The sequence below is a fragment of the Schistocerca serialis genome, chromosome 2 (genome assembly GCF_023864345.2).
Source record: "Schistocerca serialis cubense isolate TAMUIC-IGC-003099 chromosome 2, iqSchSeri2.2, whole genome shotgun sequence".
In the NCBI taxonomy this organism is placed as follows: domain Eukaryota; kingdom Metazoa; phylum Arthropoda; class Insecta; order Orthoptera; family Acrididae; genus Schistocerca; species Schistocerca serialis.
In genome coordinates this window covers 246308956-246327327 of record NC_064639.1, presented here as the reverse complement: position 1 = coordinate 246327327, position 18372 = coordinate 246308956, and the positions used below count along the sequence as shown (strand labels likewise).

At 40.5% G+C, this 18372-nt stretch overlaps 1 protein-coding gene across 1 annotated transcript in view; it reads left to right on the top strand.

Annotated features, from left to right (window-relative positions):
* Nucleotides 1–18372, top strand: part of LOC126455501 (tubulin glycylase 3A-like) — a 156904-nt gene that overhangs the window by 43703 nt on the left and 94829 nt on the right. Inside the window, exon 5 of the mRNA XM_050091251.1 lies at nt 16283–16474. Coding sequence (XP_049947208.1) covers nt 16283–16474 — 192 coding nt within the window. The remainder of the gene's footprint in view (nt 1–16282; nt 16475–18372) is intronic.

The window sequence follows — 18372 nt, the reverse complement described above, 5'->3', positions numbered from 1 at the left end:
ACAGCAGGCGGCAGAGGGTTGAGACGGGATAGCAAGCCACTGAAGGTCCTGTGTGATTTGGCTGATGAAGTTAACACTTCATTTTACTGGTTCATTTATGCTACATCAGTGCAGTCTAGCAACCCTGCCCCCACTCTGCATTGGGAGATCCAGTTGACTGGCAAGGTAACAACCAACTTCTAGCCAGCTGACTGCAACATATGTGCCCATCTACATTGATGTCTGTGCTAAGTCCGTGGCATGTGACCCCACTGCATGAGTTGTGTCACACCTTGCATTAGCATCACGCCAAGATATTCAGGAATCTTGCTATGGTAGCCAGATCTGCGATGAATGACTGAATCGCAGCAGCCATGGGCATGCAGCCTGTGGAACACACACTGCAGTGGTGAAAGACGGCTACTTTGCATGCAGTATGACCCGCTGCTACCTGAGTAGGAGTCTGACTTTCCAATTGAATGAGCCTGTGATGGCCCACTGTGCCATTGGCACTTGTAGGTTTGGAAGGTGGACTTCATGCAGGAGACTTGTATTGCTGTAGGCCCCAGAATTCTTGACTGCTGCTGGTGGCCCCATGTGATCTTCTCATCTGGTGTAGCCCCCTAACCCCCATGTCCAGGTAGAACTGCTGGCCTGCAAATGAATCTGCTACAAAAATGACAGCTATTTATACAAGATAGCATTGCACCTGTAATGCCAATGTCACATTCTCAGAAACACCACAGGAACCCATTGGTAGGAAATTCTCTTGCCTGTACTGCAAAACCATGCATTACCACTACGCTGGCATGTTTCACCAAGAGAGCCTTGCTTATCTTGCAGTAATTCAACAGCTCTGTTGCTATACCAGGAAGACAGCACCCTGTGCTCATCATCTACCAGCAGCTGCTGCAATACTTCACAACATATTCTAACACATTTGCCAATAAAGTGGCAGCAGCACAACACTGCCCCTCTCCACAGAAACACTCAGTTCCCCATGTCTCACTTAAGACCAATCTGCAACAGCGTATCACATTTGCAGAGTGTCTGGCAGCTTAACCCACAAGGTTCAAAGACTGCATTTAACCTACAAATCACACTTACTAAACTTCCTGTTACTCTATTAAGTTGCTGATTCCTGCCCAACTGAATATTCCATTAGTTTCTCTGGGAAACCCATTGCATCGTGCCTATATGTTTTACATCAAGGACAGCAGTGCTGTTGTTGTCTTCCTGGCTGCACACTTCTCCCATCACCATGTCACTCTACAGAATTCGACATTTACTCTTGGTCCTGCTCTTGGGATCCAGTCTACCAGACTGTGTACCACTGGTAGATCAAGATGATGGACAGCTCTCTGTCTCAGATGGATGAAGGCTATGCACAGCAGAGTCAGATTCACTACAGAACTAGGTATTGTGATGCACAAGGTTACAGTCACTCATCGTTCCCGTTTCCTGAATTGCTTAACATGCTGCATCACCTGTTTGCTGAAATCCATTCTTCTTGTGTAGCTAGTGATTGGTTCAGGAATTGATCAGGTCTGGTTTCAGTGTATTATTAAAGAAGGTTAGATTATGCATCAGGACTGACTCTAGTGGTTTGTCTGGCCTGTACAACTGCAGCTGTCTCATGTTCAACTGTATAATTCCCATAAACATGGCTTCTAGATGGAAGATTGGCCCTGTTATGTCACCTGCTGTCCTGTTCAATCCTCTGATGTCACTGGCATATGTTGATCTTTCCCCATTGTCTATCCAACCCCTCGTCCATCAACATAGTGAATGCTACATCACTTCCACTGCTTGCTATATCTGTTCCCATAATATTTCATAAGGTGTATGCAACTTCCCACATTTCCCAGCAGAAACTTCCCCAGCCAAACCCCTGCTCTTGGCTGACTGTCAGAGCTGGAAAACACCTCCTCCAGCCTCCTCACTTCAGTCAGGAATTCCATGCATTAAAAATAAAACTCAGCATCCATTGATGGCTGGAATCCATCACGTCCTCTTGCTTGGCAAAAGGAACCTTTCCCTCCATTTATGAATTCTGTAGCACTCCCACTCTGCTCCAGGAGAAGAGGTCCAGTACTGCCACAACTGACATCCATTCCATCCTCCACCTCAGGGTGTACAGAAACCTGTGGATAGGGATTATCATCATCCTCCCTACCGCCTCAGAAGGCTACTGCCATCACTCAATACTCCCATACAAAGAAAATTCAAAAAATCTGTACTGTAACACAAAAACATTTTCCTTAACCCTTATTACATTATAATCTGACACCTCACATGTGCTTACTGATAAAACACAACAAAATACCTGTGACATTCTCTTGACCCCAACACACAGGCCATCTCCCCAACAGATTCATTCACATTCTCAAGTCCACTCCTCCACTTATTCTTCCTTGTGTCCTCCTCAGGTTCCATTCTTAACACTCCTGGGATCAACTTTGGAGTGTCTTGGAACGGTCAGAGGTATCAAAATTCACTGTTGTTGACCTCACTGGCAACTGTTGCCCATTGTTCACTGGTGATGTGGTTTCTACCAATTGGTATGGTCCTTAACACCTCATAACAATTTCTTAGCCTTACCCTTCGATGTGTGAGGGCTCAATAATATTACCCACTGCCCTACCCTGTAACATGGTAAGCTCCCTCTGTGTTTCACAGCTTCCTCCTGTCCTTCAAGTAACTTTGTGTATACCTTCAGCATCCAATTCCATATTCCTCACATCATTCTTGTTAAATCATAGGCAGAGTCTCCGTCCTTGCTCCATCTTACCTTAATTATAACAGATGGTGATGGCATTTCCTGCCATATACTACCTCATATGGAGAAATCCTTTTTTTATCATGGACCATTGAATTGTACGCCAACACGACAAATTAGAGATATGTGTTTGAGTCATTATTTATATAGTAGCTACCCTTTGACAGCTGTGGACTGGTTAACTCGTCATGCTCCACTGCTCCTGGATGTTGACAACATTTTTAATTGTGGTCTCTGGGTGTTCCCTAAACCCTGTTGAACTGTTTATGCATCCAATCCTACTGACTGTTTGACTGCTACAGATGAGTAATGTCCATAAATGGATGAATAAAAAATTTTCAAGTATTTATCACAAAACATATTTGCTTCTTTGACATAGCAATTATGAGCTAAAATCGACCATACACATAGTTTATGTAATGTGTTTTTATCTCTGCAAACTCTTTAAAATTTCTTGGAATGCCTTACTGAATTTGATGCAGCACAGTAACTATGGTGAATAACAAAAAGAAATTCAGTTCTTTATTGAGTAAAGGTGTTAGACTTTTAAGATGTGCAAATTTTTTCACCAAGTAGTTTTCTTAGAACTGGATGATAAGTATTTCATAACAGCCAGAACACCATCTCTCAGCACAGATAGCAACATTTGCAAGCAGTACTGCGACAACAAAGCCTCACACACCAGGAGAGATCCACATTGATGCGATCAACTTTTTGAAACAGTCTATACAGTGATGTATGTTAGAGTCCCAGATATCACACCCAGCAACCATCCACCATAGTAGGTCCTCATTTGCTAGTAACTGGCAGGGAAAAAATAAACAATAAAAATAAATAAATAAATAATTTTCGAATTTTGCATGATTCTCTACGGGTTTTCTGTAGCACAATGGTTAAGGTTCCGTCATCATACACAAAAAATTGTGTGTCCAAATCTCATCTGGTGCTGTTAAGTTTTTTATTTTTAAATTTTATTGATGATTTTTTATTTATGTTCCTTTGTCATGTTGTTTTAATAACCATATTAATGATTTTAAAGTGCTCTCTTCTTTTCCTCTCTTTTTTCACTTGGAATCTTTGTGCATGTGTATTTAATTTTTCTTATTTATCGATCACAATATTTAAACAGTGAAAAATGTCAATCTATTCGTTAAAAAACAAAAGACAAAATATTCTATTTATATTGCTTCTTCAGTGGTATCAAAAAGGTATTTTTTGTTCCAAGATATACATTTTTTTGGACACTAATTCTCATACAAACATTGTAACATACAACCTTATTGCACTATGGACAAAATAAGGCAGATGAAGATTTAAACAAAATATGGGATTACCAGTAAAATGAAATTTAAGCAAAAACAGAAATAGAAATAATGGAAGCAGTAACATAGATGAGAATGTAGAATTATCAAATGGAAGAAATTAAATTGAAAGTAATACATGAAAGTAATTAAAATTGCTTGAACAAAGATTCCAAGTGGAAAAAGACTGAGAGGAAGAAAAAATGAAAGCAGATGAAAAGGTTAATATGATGGTTATAATGACATGATGAAGGAATATGAATTTTAAAAAATACATTTAAATCAATTAATTGAATAAAAAATGAACCAAGTCATTTCAGTAATGATATAAAAATAAAAAAGTGTCAAAGTGCCTGACAATATTTTAATCCACAACTTCTTGCATGTGAGAACTGTCCCTTAATCTTACCCTACACAGCCAGACTATGTACCATTCTTTTCTTGGATGTGTAGAGCATCACGCAAATTTAGATTCCCCCCCCACACACATAACAAGGGACCACATGGGTGAATGGCTGCTGGCTGTGATCACTGGTACTTCAACATACACCACTTTATACATGGTTTCAAAAAGTCAGTCCAACTGCCGAGAACCTGTCCTTGTCAACATGGAATGCAAAGAGCACATCTGTAGCAGTCAACAGATTAACATCCTTCTGATCATTCAATGTACCCATCCCCCTACTGTTTGACTGTGGGTGAAGCAAACAAACACACACACACACACACACACACACACACACACACACACACACACGCACACATTGTAATCATCATCCCCAGCACCCCAAACATAAGTATCCAGTTGTTTGCTTTTGAGACTGTAACTGCTTGCTGGTTCAGCTTAGCAATCGTCTAAACATACTGAGAAAACTGATGTATTGTTGTGTACACAAAATGGTTCCTTGCTGGAGTTTGGTTAAGTGATCCTAACACCTCCACAACAATTATTTCAAATGGCTTTGAAACTTCTGGCAGTCTCTGTAATGGTATTTGTTTATGACTCAAGTGCACACACGGTGCACACTGCACACAACATCTCACATACTGATCCACATCTTCCTTTCGTCCCTTCCATCAGTATCTCTTACCCATGTTTCAGTTTGTTGCTCTGCACCCTCAATGACCATGTAACACATGATCATGCACCTCTCTCAGGACTTCCTCCTTCAATTTAGCTGGCACCCACTACCCACCTCCCTAACCTAGTCACCTTACACAACAGACCATCACACATGCTGAAGTGTGATTGCATTTTGTATAGCCTACAGTCACAGTCAGTGTTCTGCACTGTTTGCATTCAGCAAGACAATGACCCAGTACTTTGCTATTGCTAGTTTTCAACTCAAAGCATCTGCACATCTGTGTTTCTTTAATCAAACTCACTGAATCTTAAAGCCCACCTTGTTAGTCTGCTGGATGGATCTTTTAACCCCAGTAACAATTCCAGAATGGTGTGGACAGTCACTACATTAAATTTCTTCCCATAAAGACAACACTAAAAATACATGACTCCATTTATCAAACTAAGCATCTTTTTCTGGATGGTAGAATATATTTCCTCTGTTCTGTTAAGATGTCTCAATGTGTAAGCCACAGGATGCTCCTCACCATGCTCTCTTGACTCAGGACACACACCAAAGTGTGGTTAGACGCTTCACAAGAAAGCACAAACTCCTTCTGAAAATCTGGAAAAATTAAAACTGGACTTGACGTTAAAACTTTTTTCAACTTCTCAAATATGCCCTGATGTTCCTCCGTCCAATGAATTTATATCTTTCTGCAACAGCTGCATGAGTGGTCATGCTATATCTGCAGACTCCCTCACAAGTTTCCCATTATCATTTGTGAGTTGTGAAAAATGATTGTAGGTCTTTACTTGACATAGGAACTAGGAAATCTTGTGCTGCCTATGCCAGTCTTGGCTCCATTTTTGCCCCATCTTTACTGATCACACGCCCCCACAATATACTTCTTCCAAACCAAAATGACACTTTTCCATACTTAACCTCAGATGTGCTGTCCACAATCTCTCTCAGCCTTGCCTGCGTTCGTCCGTGACTTTGGGACCACATTTATATTGTCCAGGTATACTGGGCATCAGCAAGGCTTCAGTCCCCTCAGTATTCAATCCAACAATCACTGAAACATTGCAGGAGCATTCTTCAACCCAAATGGCATCCACCCATACCTCAGGGTACCGAGAATGCTGTCTTGAATTAATGGTATCCACTTCTTAAGCCCATGGTACAGAAATGCTGGCACTACCCCAAGTTATTGTGGTCTCAGTGATGTTGGGTAAGGGGTATGCATCTGCCATGTTTTACTATTAAGATGACGGTAATCACAGCAGAACCTGTACTCCTTAGGACTTTCATAGACTTATTGGGCACAACCACAACTTCTGCCCCATGGACCATTGCTCTCTTCTATTATGCCATCAGACAGCTGCTAGACATCACTGGGAACGAGCCCCAAGGAAAAAACAAGTCGTCGAACTCCAACAATAACTCGTCCACTTGCATGTGCTCCACCTTCTTATGTAATGCAGTCTTAGCGGTAGCAAGTGGCTGCTCATGGTCTACACTCTCTGTGTACTCCAGAATGTCCAAACTTGTTACTAACTCAACTTTATCTGCTCAGTGCCAAAATTATCTAGATTTGTGGGTACTACCTTCCCCCATCTCTCTCCTATACACTTACTGTAGTCCTTTTACAAATACAGGTCATTGAATGTAACACATCATATTGACAGCTAAGTCTGGCTCCACACTCACCCAGAAAAACTTTTGATGCCACCTAACAAAAAATAGTGTGAATCAAGCCTTAGTGTTTTTGTATGCAATTTAATCAGATTGCCGAATATGAAGACACACCTTGCAACAGTTCTACACTGGCAACAGGTTCTCCTAATTGAAATGTTTTCTCACTAATTCCACCTAATGTGGATGAAGGTCAATTTTGGCATGATGTAGATACAAAAGGTCCAGTTCTAGGATCATGCTGTAACTCCTGCTTACATGAGGCATTATTTCCATGCACTATTTAAACTGAACTACATCCACTTGAAAATCTGTCTCCACTTACCCCAGTGACCTTACATCATTAACTCCCATACCATGCAACAGACAGCATGGTGGGGTCTATCACTTCTGATACATTATAGTTGAGTTTACAAAAAGTGATCCCTGACAGCTGCAATAGGCTGGGCGTGTCAGCTTCATGTGCCTACATCAACCATTAGAGTAATGTGATTTTCCAAACATCTCTATGGCAACACATCATCATTGTCATAGATTTGTAGATGGCTGCTCTTTTTGCCTGCAACCATTAGCAATTCACATTTTAAAGCTGGCAACAGTGCTGGAAGCTATCAGGAATCTTCTTATGCTGTCTCAATTATGAGTCGCTACTAGTTACTTATCCTGCACCTCTTTGTCCTACAAAAATTTATACTTCTTGCCAGCTATAGCACATATTATTGCACATTCTGTCACTGCATATGTCCTTGTTGCATCTGAGTCTAACGGGAATGCCTTTCAGCAGACTTTGGGTTCTCTACTGTATTTAATGGCTGCTTACTTCCTCTCTGTCTGCCACTATTACCATTCTGCTGCTGTTACATATTACCTTTAGCCCACTGAGGCTGACAGCACTGTCCTGTTCATTCACATCTGCAACATCTTACACTGGCAGAGAACACTGAACACCTATCACATACACCTGTTGGCACATTGATCTCCCGGCAGATCCCCTAGCAGCAGAATGGAGACCCTTAGAGCCCCGGTGCTTACTCTTCTTGACATACCAGGTGGTAAGCCACTTAGGAAAGAGTTGAGCACTCTTTGCTTGCCTTTCTTCAACAAAATTTTATTTGCTTCATCATTCTCTCCAGTTCATATGTATGCACATTTACCCTCCTTATCCTATTGGCAAAATCACATAAGGCTTCCGTATTCCTCTTCATACCAGTACTCAGTCACTCCCAAAAGAACCTGGCACTCTTGTGTTTCTTATACCTCTGCAGAGGCCCCGCTTCAACTGCTTAAATGTCTCTGCACTCCTCAGTGTCTCTGAACATCTTAAAAAGGTTTCGCTTCTTTCACTTTTTTGCCACCTGTAATAACAGACTTTTTGATCAATGACTCATACCTGCCATCATTGTCAGGTCCTACATGAGCAATAATGCATCCTCAGACAACCCTCCAGAAAGGGGAATGATCAGGGTTCTTTTGGGTACAACTGTTACGAAGAGGAATAGGGAAGCCTTAGAGGATTTTGCGAGTAGGATAAGGAAGGTAAATGTCCATACATATGAACTGGAGAGAATGATAAAGCAAATAAAATTCTGCTGCATAAAGCCAAATGAAGAGTGCTCAACCCAATCTTACTACCTGACATCAAGGTTTGGCACAGGGACTCTAAGAGTCTCCTTTCTGCTGTTAGATGAACAATGGTATGTGAAGAGATCAACACGTCAACCTTTGTATGTGATGGGTGTGGAATGTTCTACACAAATGTAAGAACTTGCAGATGTGGATGGACAGGACATATTCAGAGGCAATGCCACTGGCTACAGTGAAATAAAGACAATATGTATCAGCAATGGAATGGTAATAAGGGTGGACAGTGAGGAAGTAAGCAGCTGTTACACATGGGAGGGAACTTGAAGTCCACCAAAGGACATTCCCGTTAGACTTAGATGCACTGAGTACATATGCAGAGGCAGAATGTGCAATAATAGATGCTGCAGGTGGCAAGAAGTATAAGTTTTGGTTGACACAGGGGCATGATCAGCAGCCAGCAGAGACCTATAGTCAAGATAGCGTAAGATGACTTTTGTCTGCTTTCAGATGTGGAATGCTAATGGCTGCAGGTGAAAGCATAGCTATCTACAGATCTGTGACCACGCTGATGCATTTCCATAGAGCCATTTACAAAATCACATTATGTTCCTGGGAGAGGTAGGTGCACATAGCTGCCATTCCCAGCCCACTGCAACTGCCAGGGATCAACTATACTAAGGTCATTGGGATCAGTGGAGATAGATTATTGGGCAGAGGCAGTTCAGTGTAAACAATGTGTGAAAATAGTGTCTTATGTAAGTGAGGGTCACAGCATGATCCTAGGACTGGACTTCTTGTATCAACAGTGTGCCAAAATTGGCATTTGATGAAACATAGTCAGAAAATATTCCCACTAAGAGAAGTTGCTGCCAGTGTAGAACTGTCACAAGGTGCGTCTGTCACATTGGACAATCCAATTAAACTATGTACAAAAACACAGAGTGTTGATTCACGTGACTTTGTGTCATGTGACACCAGAAAGTTGCTCTGGATGAGTGTGGAGCCAGACTTATATGTCAATATGTTGTGTTTTATAGAACTGCTCGATGGGAATGATATGTAGGTTCAGCAAATTGTTTTGTTAAAAGGAGTATTGTACACGTACTGGAGAGATGGCGGGAAGGTAGTACCCATGAATCTAGATAATTTTGGCACTGAAGAGGTGAAGTAGATGAAGGGAATGCTAGTAGCAACTTTGGACATTCTGGAGGGGGATGGTTGGTGCACGAAGAGTGTATACTATGAACAGCCATAGGCCACCACTTTTGCTTTGCTAAATAAGATGGTGGAGAACCTAAAGGGAGAAGAAAGAGTGCGAGTGGAGCAGTTATTGCTGGAGTTTGAAGACTTGTGTTTTCCTTGGGGTCCATTTCCAGCAATGTCCAGCAGCTGTCTGATGGGATAATAGAAGTGAGCAATAGTCAGTCCATGGGGGTAGAAATTGTGGTTGTCCCTAAAAAGTCTACAGATTGTTCAAAGAAGTATAGGTTCTGCAGTGATAACTGTTAAATTAATAGTAAGACACTGATAGATGCATAGCCCTTACCCAACGTCATGCAGACTGTCGATAACTTGGGACAGTGCCAGTATTTCTGCACCGTGAATTTAAGAAGTGAAACCATCCATTTGAGGTGGTTCTGGAGGGCCAACCAAAGACAGCACTCTCAGTATCCTGTGGTCATTATCAGTATTTGGAGATGCCGTTTGCATTCAAGAATGCTATTGAAATATTTTCAGTGATTGTTGGATGGGATATTGAGGGAACTGAAGCTTTACTAATGTCTACTTTGCCTGAATTCCCAGAGGCATGGAGGAACATAGGCAAGGACTGAGAGAGAGATTTAAGAGAAAGAGGGGGTGAGGATGAATCTGAGATTGGTACAGGTGGTAGAGTTCTAAAGCCAAGTAAAGAGCTGATATCATTTTTTGCAGTCTTGAACTGTTATAGGAAATTTGTGAGGGGGTACACAGATATAGTGGGACCACTCATTCAGCTGTTGAAGAAAGATACAAAATTTGTGTGGATGGAGGAAAGTCGGGGCACATTTGAAAAGTTGAAAAAACTTTTAATTTCAAGTCCAGTTTTAATTTTTCTGGATTTTCAGAAGGAGTTATTGTGAAGCATCTAAACATACCTTGAGTGACACACTCAAGTCAAGAGATTAATGATGAGGAGCATCCTGTGGTTTACACATTGAGACAACTTAATAGGGCAGAGAAAAATTATTCTACCATGCAGAAAGAGATGCTTAGCCTCATAAATGGAATCATGTGTTTTTGGAATTACTTTTATGGAAAGAAATTTAAAGTAGTGACTGACTATGTCACTCTGAAATGGTTTGTGGGGTTAAAAGACCCATCCAGCAGACTAACAAGGTGGGGCTTAAGACTCAATGAGTTTGACAAAGTGGTGCACAACCCACAGATGAAACATTGAAATGTAGATACTTTGTGCAGAAAAATAGATAGTAAAAGTACTGGGTCATAATCTTGCTGAATGGCAAGCAGCACAGAACTCCAACAATGCCTACAAGCAACACAAAATGCAACCACAGTTCAGCTTGTGTGATGTTTTGTTGTGTAAGGTAACTAAGTTAGGGAAGTGGGTAGTGGTGTTGGCTAAATTGAAGGAAGAAGTCCAGAGAGAGGTGCATGATCATGAGTTATCTGGTCGCGGTGTGTGTACCCAAACTGAAGGATGGATGAGAGATATTGGTGGAATGTATAAAAGAGAGATGTGCATCAGTGTGAGAGAAATTGCATGCAGGATTCATGGTTCATGAACTTGAGTTATAAACAAATACCGTTAGGGAGACTGCCATTTGAAATGATTGTTGTGGATGTGTTAGTATCGTTTAACTAGGCCCCAGCAGAGAACCATTTTGTGTAGACAATAATATATCACTTTTCTTGGTACATGGAGAGGATTGCTATCCTGAACCAGCAAGCAGTTACAGTCTCAAAAGTAATGGTGAACTATTGGGCACTTAAGTTTGGGTTGCCAGAGACAATAATTACAGACCAAGGGACAAATTTTGTGTCAGACTTGATGAAGGAAATGCGTTGCTTGTTATGTGTGAAGATACTGAAGGCTAGTCTGCTCCACCAACAATCAAATGGTATTATGGAACAGGTGCATCATACAATCGAAAGAATGTTAACCCTTCTACCGCTACAGATGTACACTTTGTATTCTGTGCTGACTAGGAGAGATGCCCAGTGGTGGGCTTGACTTTTTGAAACCATTTGCACAGTGATATTTGTTAAAATCCCAGTGATCACACCCCACAACCATGTACCCCGGTGGACCCTTGATTGAGGGTAATCGATGAAAAATAATTTTGGAATTTTGCGTAATGCTCTACAGTTTGAAGATAGGAATGTAATATGGACTGGATGTGTGGGGTAATGATTAAGATACTGTCCTCACTGCAAGAAGTTGTTGGTTTGAATCTTATCAAGTGTTTTGAAATTTTTATTCTTTAATCTTTATTAAAATGATTAGATTCAAACCCACGATGTTTTACATGTGATGATTGTACCTTAACCATTATGATAATTATACCACGCAAAATCATCATGCGACATCCCAATTTTTTTTTTTTTTTGGCCAGGTACTCTCAAATGAAGACCCACCAATGGAAACTGTTGTGAGACGTGATATCTGGGGCTTTAACCTACAGCACTGTATACATGGTTTCGAAAAACCTACCCCACCACTGGGGAACTCTTCTTGTGTGTGCATCTTTGTTACCGCTGTACTGCTTGCCTAAGGCTGCTACTTGTTTTGAGAGGTGGCATTTAGGCCACTATTAAATACTCGCTACCCAATTTTAAGAAAACTATTTGGTGAAAAAATTTGATGTTTGCACATCTCACAGTCTGATACCTTCGCTTGATAAAGGGCAGATTTCGTTTATTCGTCATAATTAGAGTGCCAAATTGAATTAAGTCAAGCATTGCATGAAATTTTGGCTTCCATTAATGATTAATACCAATTACTAGTCAATACAAAGTTCTCAGGTGTACTGTAAGGTCACATTTTGTGTATCCCACAATATTTCTTAAAGACAACTGCTTGACACCATCAGTTGGTAGCTGCTCGTTACTGCCAGAAAGTAACAATTATGTATAGTAGTTGCCTCAAGGAAACACTGTGGGCTACACTAAACATGATCTGGTGATAGGTCCAAGAGCCATCTATTGAACATATTCAGTGAGGAAATGTGAATAGTCACATTAATTATTGGCCTTTTTGTGGTTATGTCTTTACACCTTTCCCACTAAAGTGTAGTTAACATTAATTCTCATCCTTGCAGCTATCAGCTATGCCACATCCCAGCATAAACTAGCCACCTGTTGCTCAAATGAGCTGGAATACATTCATCTTGCATGTGAATCAATGTAGTCCTGCTGCTAACAAGCTATCTTATTCATGTTCCTACACAAATTCTCCTTATGGTTTCTGGTTAAATGTCTCCAATAGGAAGAAGTAAGGGAAAGGTGTGTTTTCTATTATGGTTCTCTTTCTCTCTATCCATCTTCTTTTAATCCATCTTAGTAAGCATTTTGGACAGAAAAAATATTCGGAAATTGGTTCAATGAATGTGGAACCTGGTCATCGAGGAAGGGAGGTTTCGGTTATGATTGTGGATGGGGCTGTAATCAGTTACTATTGGTTCCCTTTCGCAATTACACATATTTATTTTAAAATGGTAATTCCAGACTCAGCAATAAATAAAGATATCACACATTATTAATGAAAGAATAAACAACTGTGTAATTAATAGTGCTTTCAGTGCATTACAATTTACCAAATGAGCATAAAATACAGACACAGCAAATAATGTTTTGGAAACAAGCCATTGTGATCCCAATTAGAATTTTAAGGCAAGTAACCACAGTCATGACTGAAGGCTTTTAACGCCAAGAACAGTAATTATAAAAAAAAATTTAACAAACACACTGTAAAACAGCAAAGCAATAGCAAAGGTTAATTTAAAAAGACAGGCAACTGATCACCAAATAGGTGAGACAAAATAATGGTAAACTTGGTAGCACAACCATTTAAACCTGCTGTAACACCAAGAATGTCTGGCAAAAAAACACTTTCGCAAGTGGTGAGATAGGCAGCCAAGAGTTGCGTTCACTTCACAAAATGGTAACTCAGACTAGTTCCAGTCTAACGAATGACTAAAAGAAAAACATACAGTAAAACAACAAATACAACAGCAAAGGTTAATTTAAAAGGACAAGCAACTGATCACCAAAAAGGTGAGACAAATGATGGTAAACTTGGTAGCACAATCATTTAAACCTTCTGTAATGCCAAGAATGGCAATTATATAAAAAAAATTTAGAAACATAGAATAAAACAGCAAATATAATAATAAAACACAAGGGCCAGTCACAGATGGTGCACCAGGAATCGACCTCAGAGTATGTCCGGCAAAAAAACACTTTCGCAAGTGGTGAGATAGGGAGCCAAGAGTTGCATTCACTTCACAAGATGGTAACTCAGACTAGTGCCGGTCTAACGAATGACTAACGATAATCTTGCTGAGGCTACCTGATGTCCAATAAATCAAATGCAAGATGTAAAAATACGCCAAAGCCAGACCGCTGTCTGGACTCCATCCGCAGAATACTGTGCTTAGAGCACCCAGAACAAGAAAGGAATCACTACCACCAGAGTAGGAGAATCACCAACCAACCTACAATCAAGAATGCTGTCAAAACTGCACGCCTCACTGGACAGCTGTGGCAAGGCCAGGAAACGTACACTGCCATTACATACACTAAACCCCAGGGCAGGTAACTGGGGCATTAGTGGCCATGAGGTGGGAAAAATACTGCTGGTTGAACTTAACAAATAGTAACAAACTGAACCCAATAAATAGTAACTAGAAGTCCAGGAAAACTAATCATATCCACCTTTGCCAAGCACTCCACTCACTGCTCTTCACCTCAGAACACTACGAGCAGCAACACAAACCCAAGTCACTGGAGAATCGGAAGATCACACAATGGTGGAGGTTTCTCTACTTGAATCCAAATGCACTCAACTTAAGGCTTGCACGAGCCAGTTTACAATGAGGTCGTGCACTCTTGTGACCACAGGCCTTTGATCCGGCAGTCTATGCACGCCACCAGCGGTCCCGGCACTGTGCGGACCTGGCTCCTCCTGAGTCTCCAACCGAACTGCCACTGACTCAACCTGGAAGAAGCATGATGTTGCCCCAAAGATAGGGCCACAGTTACTACATATAGATAACTGCCGCTGCTGCCACTAGTGGACAGGCAACGCTTGCAAAACCAAGTGGCACCAGTCAGTACAAAAAGAAGACAAACAACTGCAACCATGTCAACTGTAGGATATGGTCTGGCCTCCAGCAGAGGACGGAAACTGACAAACAGCATCAACACAAGCCGCAGCATGGCTCAGAATGTTAATAAGTGACCTCCTTGATGATAAATTACACTTACTTAGGATCCTTTTCATGTGCTGTGCAGTTAGATTTAAGTTTTAATACCACCTTAAATCACTCCAGGCAGTTTGAAACTTGATGGTTGTGACTACTCACATAGACAAACAGTATGTTTTTTTTCTATTTATGCATATTACATTACATTTATTAATGTTTAAGATCAGTTGGCTATCTTTTGGTCTCTCAATTGATGTGAACTTATTTTGGTGTGTCTTTAACTTAGGCATTAGGATTTCATGCATGCAATTCTTCTCTGATGCGAGCATGAGAGTAGTTCTGTGATGTACACATATAAACATGTTACATTTTGATCAGCTGCAGCTTGTTTGCTGATAGAAAGACAGTTCATAATTTGACTCAGTATTGGCCCACCATTTTGACTGATGATGTTAAAAGTGCCATAAGCCTTGTAAATTTACATTTCTATTGACCACTAACCTAAATTATTGTGGAATAGGGAAAGCAGGGGAAGGAGTAGTTTTTTGAGTAGGCTAGTTTTTATCAGTCAAGCGTGGAACATACCGTATTTTATGCATTTGTGTGCATGTGTATGGTATTTGTTAGTAAACCTCCAATATTTTTGCAACCGTTTATTTTTCAACCTAATTTTAATGTTGTTGATAATTAATTTTTGTGATGAAATCTATTTTCGAGTGTCCTTTTCATTTTCTCTTACATGCTTGCTAGTGACAATACAGTTTTGTAGCCCAATCCAAACTACAATGATGAGAGTGATACCTCCATAAATTTGTAGTCTTTCGGACGAAATATTTTAACAGAAGGATCTGAGATCTATGAAAATAAATACTGACATGTTCTGAAAGAGGCTCCTTAATTTATTTCCAAAGTTAATGTCTATGACTGTGTTAATTACAGTATATGAAGAATATACAATCAGTCTCATGGAAAGTCCTATCATGGACTTTCTGTTACATAAAATGTACTAAAATGAAAATATTTAGTTAAAACTGAAAATATTTAGTTATAATAATTGTGTCCGAGTGTGCAACTATCTTGCTACAAATATGAAAAAGGGCATAATGGCAAGTTACTTCAAGGAAATATGTAAAGTAAGCTAACATTTCTATTACAGTGACACATATTTGTGCCTTGAAGGCTATTATATTTTCCTAAAAATTCAGAGGAAGATCTGGCCTTACAAATATGTGTCAGCAGTACCCACTCTAACTACAGCTCAAGAAGTTCAATTCACATTGAGAATTTTGAACTACTTTAACCAAAATCTGATATTTTTGACACATTCTCTTAGTAAACTATTTGATGTAGCTTCAACTGTAATATTTCACTGATGTCTCCTGTACATTAACCAAATTATTTAGACTGTTTAGTTATGAGACTAATAAATCACAATACACAATTTTTTTCCAGATACCACATTCTGCTGTGCACTTTGCTATCAAACGCTGCTGGGAATATATTAGTGCAAGATCACATGAAGATATTGATAAAGATGAACCAATAACTATTTGGGACCACCAGTGGGATCAATATCTGACTTGGTATTATTTGCTTATGGATGAAACAACTTTGTTGTGTAATGACAAGGAAACTCCACTCAAGGTGAAAAGCTAATTTTTATTTCTTTCATGCAACTTTTTTACAATTAACTTTTCCTGTGTGATAACACGAAGAAAAGTATCTGAAATGTGATGAAGTGACCCCACAGTAGTATGAGACACAACATTAAATACAACAGTGAATATTGGTTGAATGTTAGCACTCTTCTTATATATGAAATAAATCTGTGGACAGAAGTCATTACCAAAGTATGCCTGATTTAATTGTAGAATATTGTGTATATCTAGGTAACAGCCTTGACTACATAAAATTTTTATTATAAAATATTCCTTGATATAGCTTTGTGGCATAAATCTGTAATTAGTTCCAGTATTCTCAAAGCAAGACTGAAAAATCCAAAATCACAGTTAAATCCTTTCCTGGTGTTTTACCTTATTCATTAGATAAATGATGATGTTCTTCCCTGCACTGGATAATTCTTCCCGATAAATACTACTAGTGTCACAAATCAAGTGGGCTTGTGTTAAAAATGAATGTACATTTTCTATTCCAAGAACACTGTAACTTTATCACACGGAAAAGCATAAACACATGAGAGACAAAATACCTACAACAGGTAACACAAAAGTGGTCGGTAGAGCATTGCGCTCTGGCCTATATAGTTATTAGTTCTAACAGGGGGTGCAGCCAGCAGGCTACACATGCAACTGCTGTTGTACTAGCAGGGTGAGTGGCCTCTGGTGGCCAAATCAAGCACACACTTCATGGGTGAACTTTGAAGTGGCGCACACACAAATTTGGTGGTTACGTGCACTCCTCTTTCTTTGCGAAAAAGTGAGCACTGTGCTCACATCCATTTCTTCTGTCATCAACATTGGTTGTTGAACCATGCAACATGCTGCCAGTGGTGCATAGGGTCAAAAGTGATGTCAGCATGGACAGGTACAGTGCCCATCCCCCTGTGAAATACTGTATGGTAGGACAGCTTCCGTTTCCATGTTCAAGTCCAACCCTGTTGCAGGAGGCTGTGGTGAAGCCAGTTGAGCAGGCAATGCTGACTGCTATGGAGGTTGTGGTGAAGGCATCGGCTGCAACAGCATGGGGCCAGGGTCCCGCTTTGGCCCCTGACAGCTGGAGGAGGCAACCACAACAGAGGAGAAAGTTGGGAAGGCATCGGCAGCAGCAATGGAGAAGGCAAGGGCACCAGCTGCGATGTAGGAGATGGCCAGGTCATAGATGACCAAAGTGTCGCAATGCCCTCCCTTCAGTGGTGCAGACAACATAGAGGCATCAGTCATGATGACTCTCAATTACAGCTGCCACCTATTTCAGTTGATGGCCAAAAATGTGAGCCTAGACAGCTCTGCCAGGCCGGAAGTGTTGTGACACAGGTGTCAACGAATGTACTGGCGTCAGTTGAAGCAGATGCAGCAGAGTGCAGAGCTGCTGGCCATGCAACAACTCTGCAGGACTCTTATTTCCAACAGGGATAAACCTATAAGGACTGAGGAACTGGTCAAGAACCACTTCTGGTGACAAATTCAAAATGTATTTTTTCATCTAAGTCTTAAATGTTCATACTAGCCATTCTGCTTCCCCATTTGGCTTAGAGTGGAATGGAGGAGTCATGATATGGCGAACACCGCTTTTTTTACAAAAATCATCTAATTGTTGAGATGTGAACTGGAGGTCATTGTTTGTAACTAACATATATGGAAGGACTTCTGTTGCAAAAATTTTTGACAGAGCTGAAATTGTTGTTGCTGCAGAAATCAACAGACCATCAGACATGTGCAGAAACTTATAAAATGCATCAGTTGCAACAAGCCAGCAAACATTCAAGAAAGGTCCCACAAAATGTACGTGAATTCATTTCCAAGGCCACTTAACCTCACACCAAAGGGCAGGTGAGGTTAAGCGGCCTTGGAAATGAATTCACG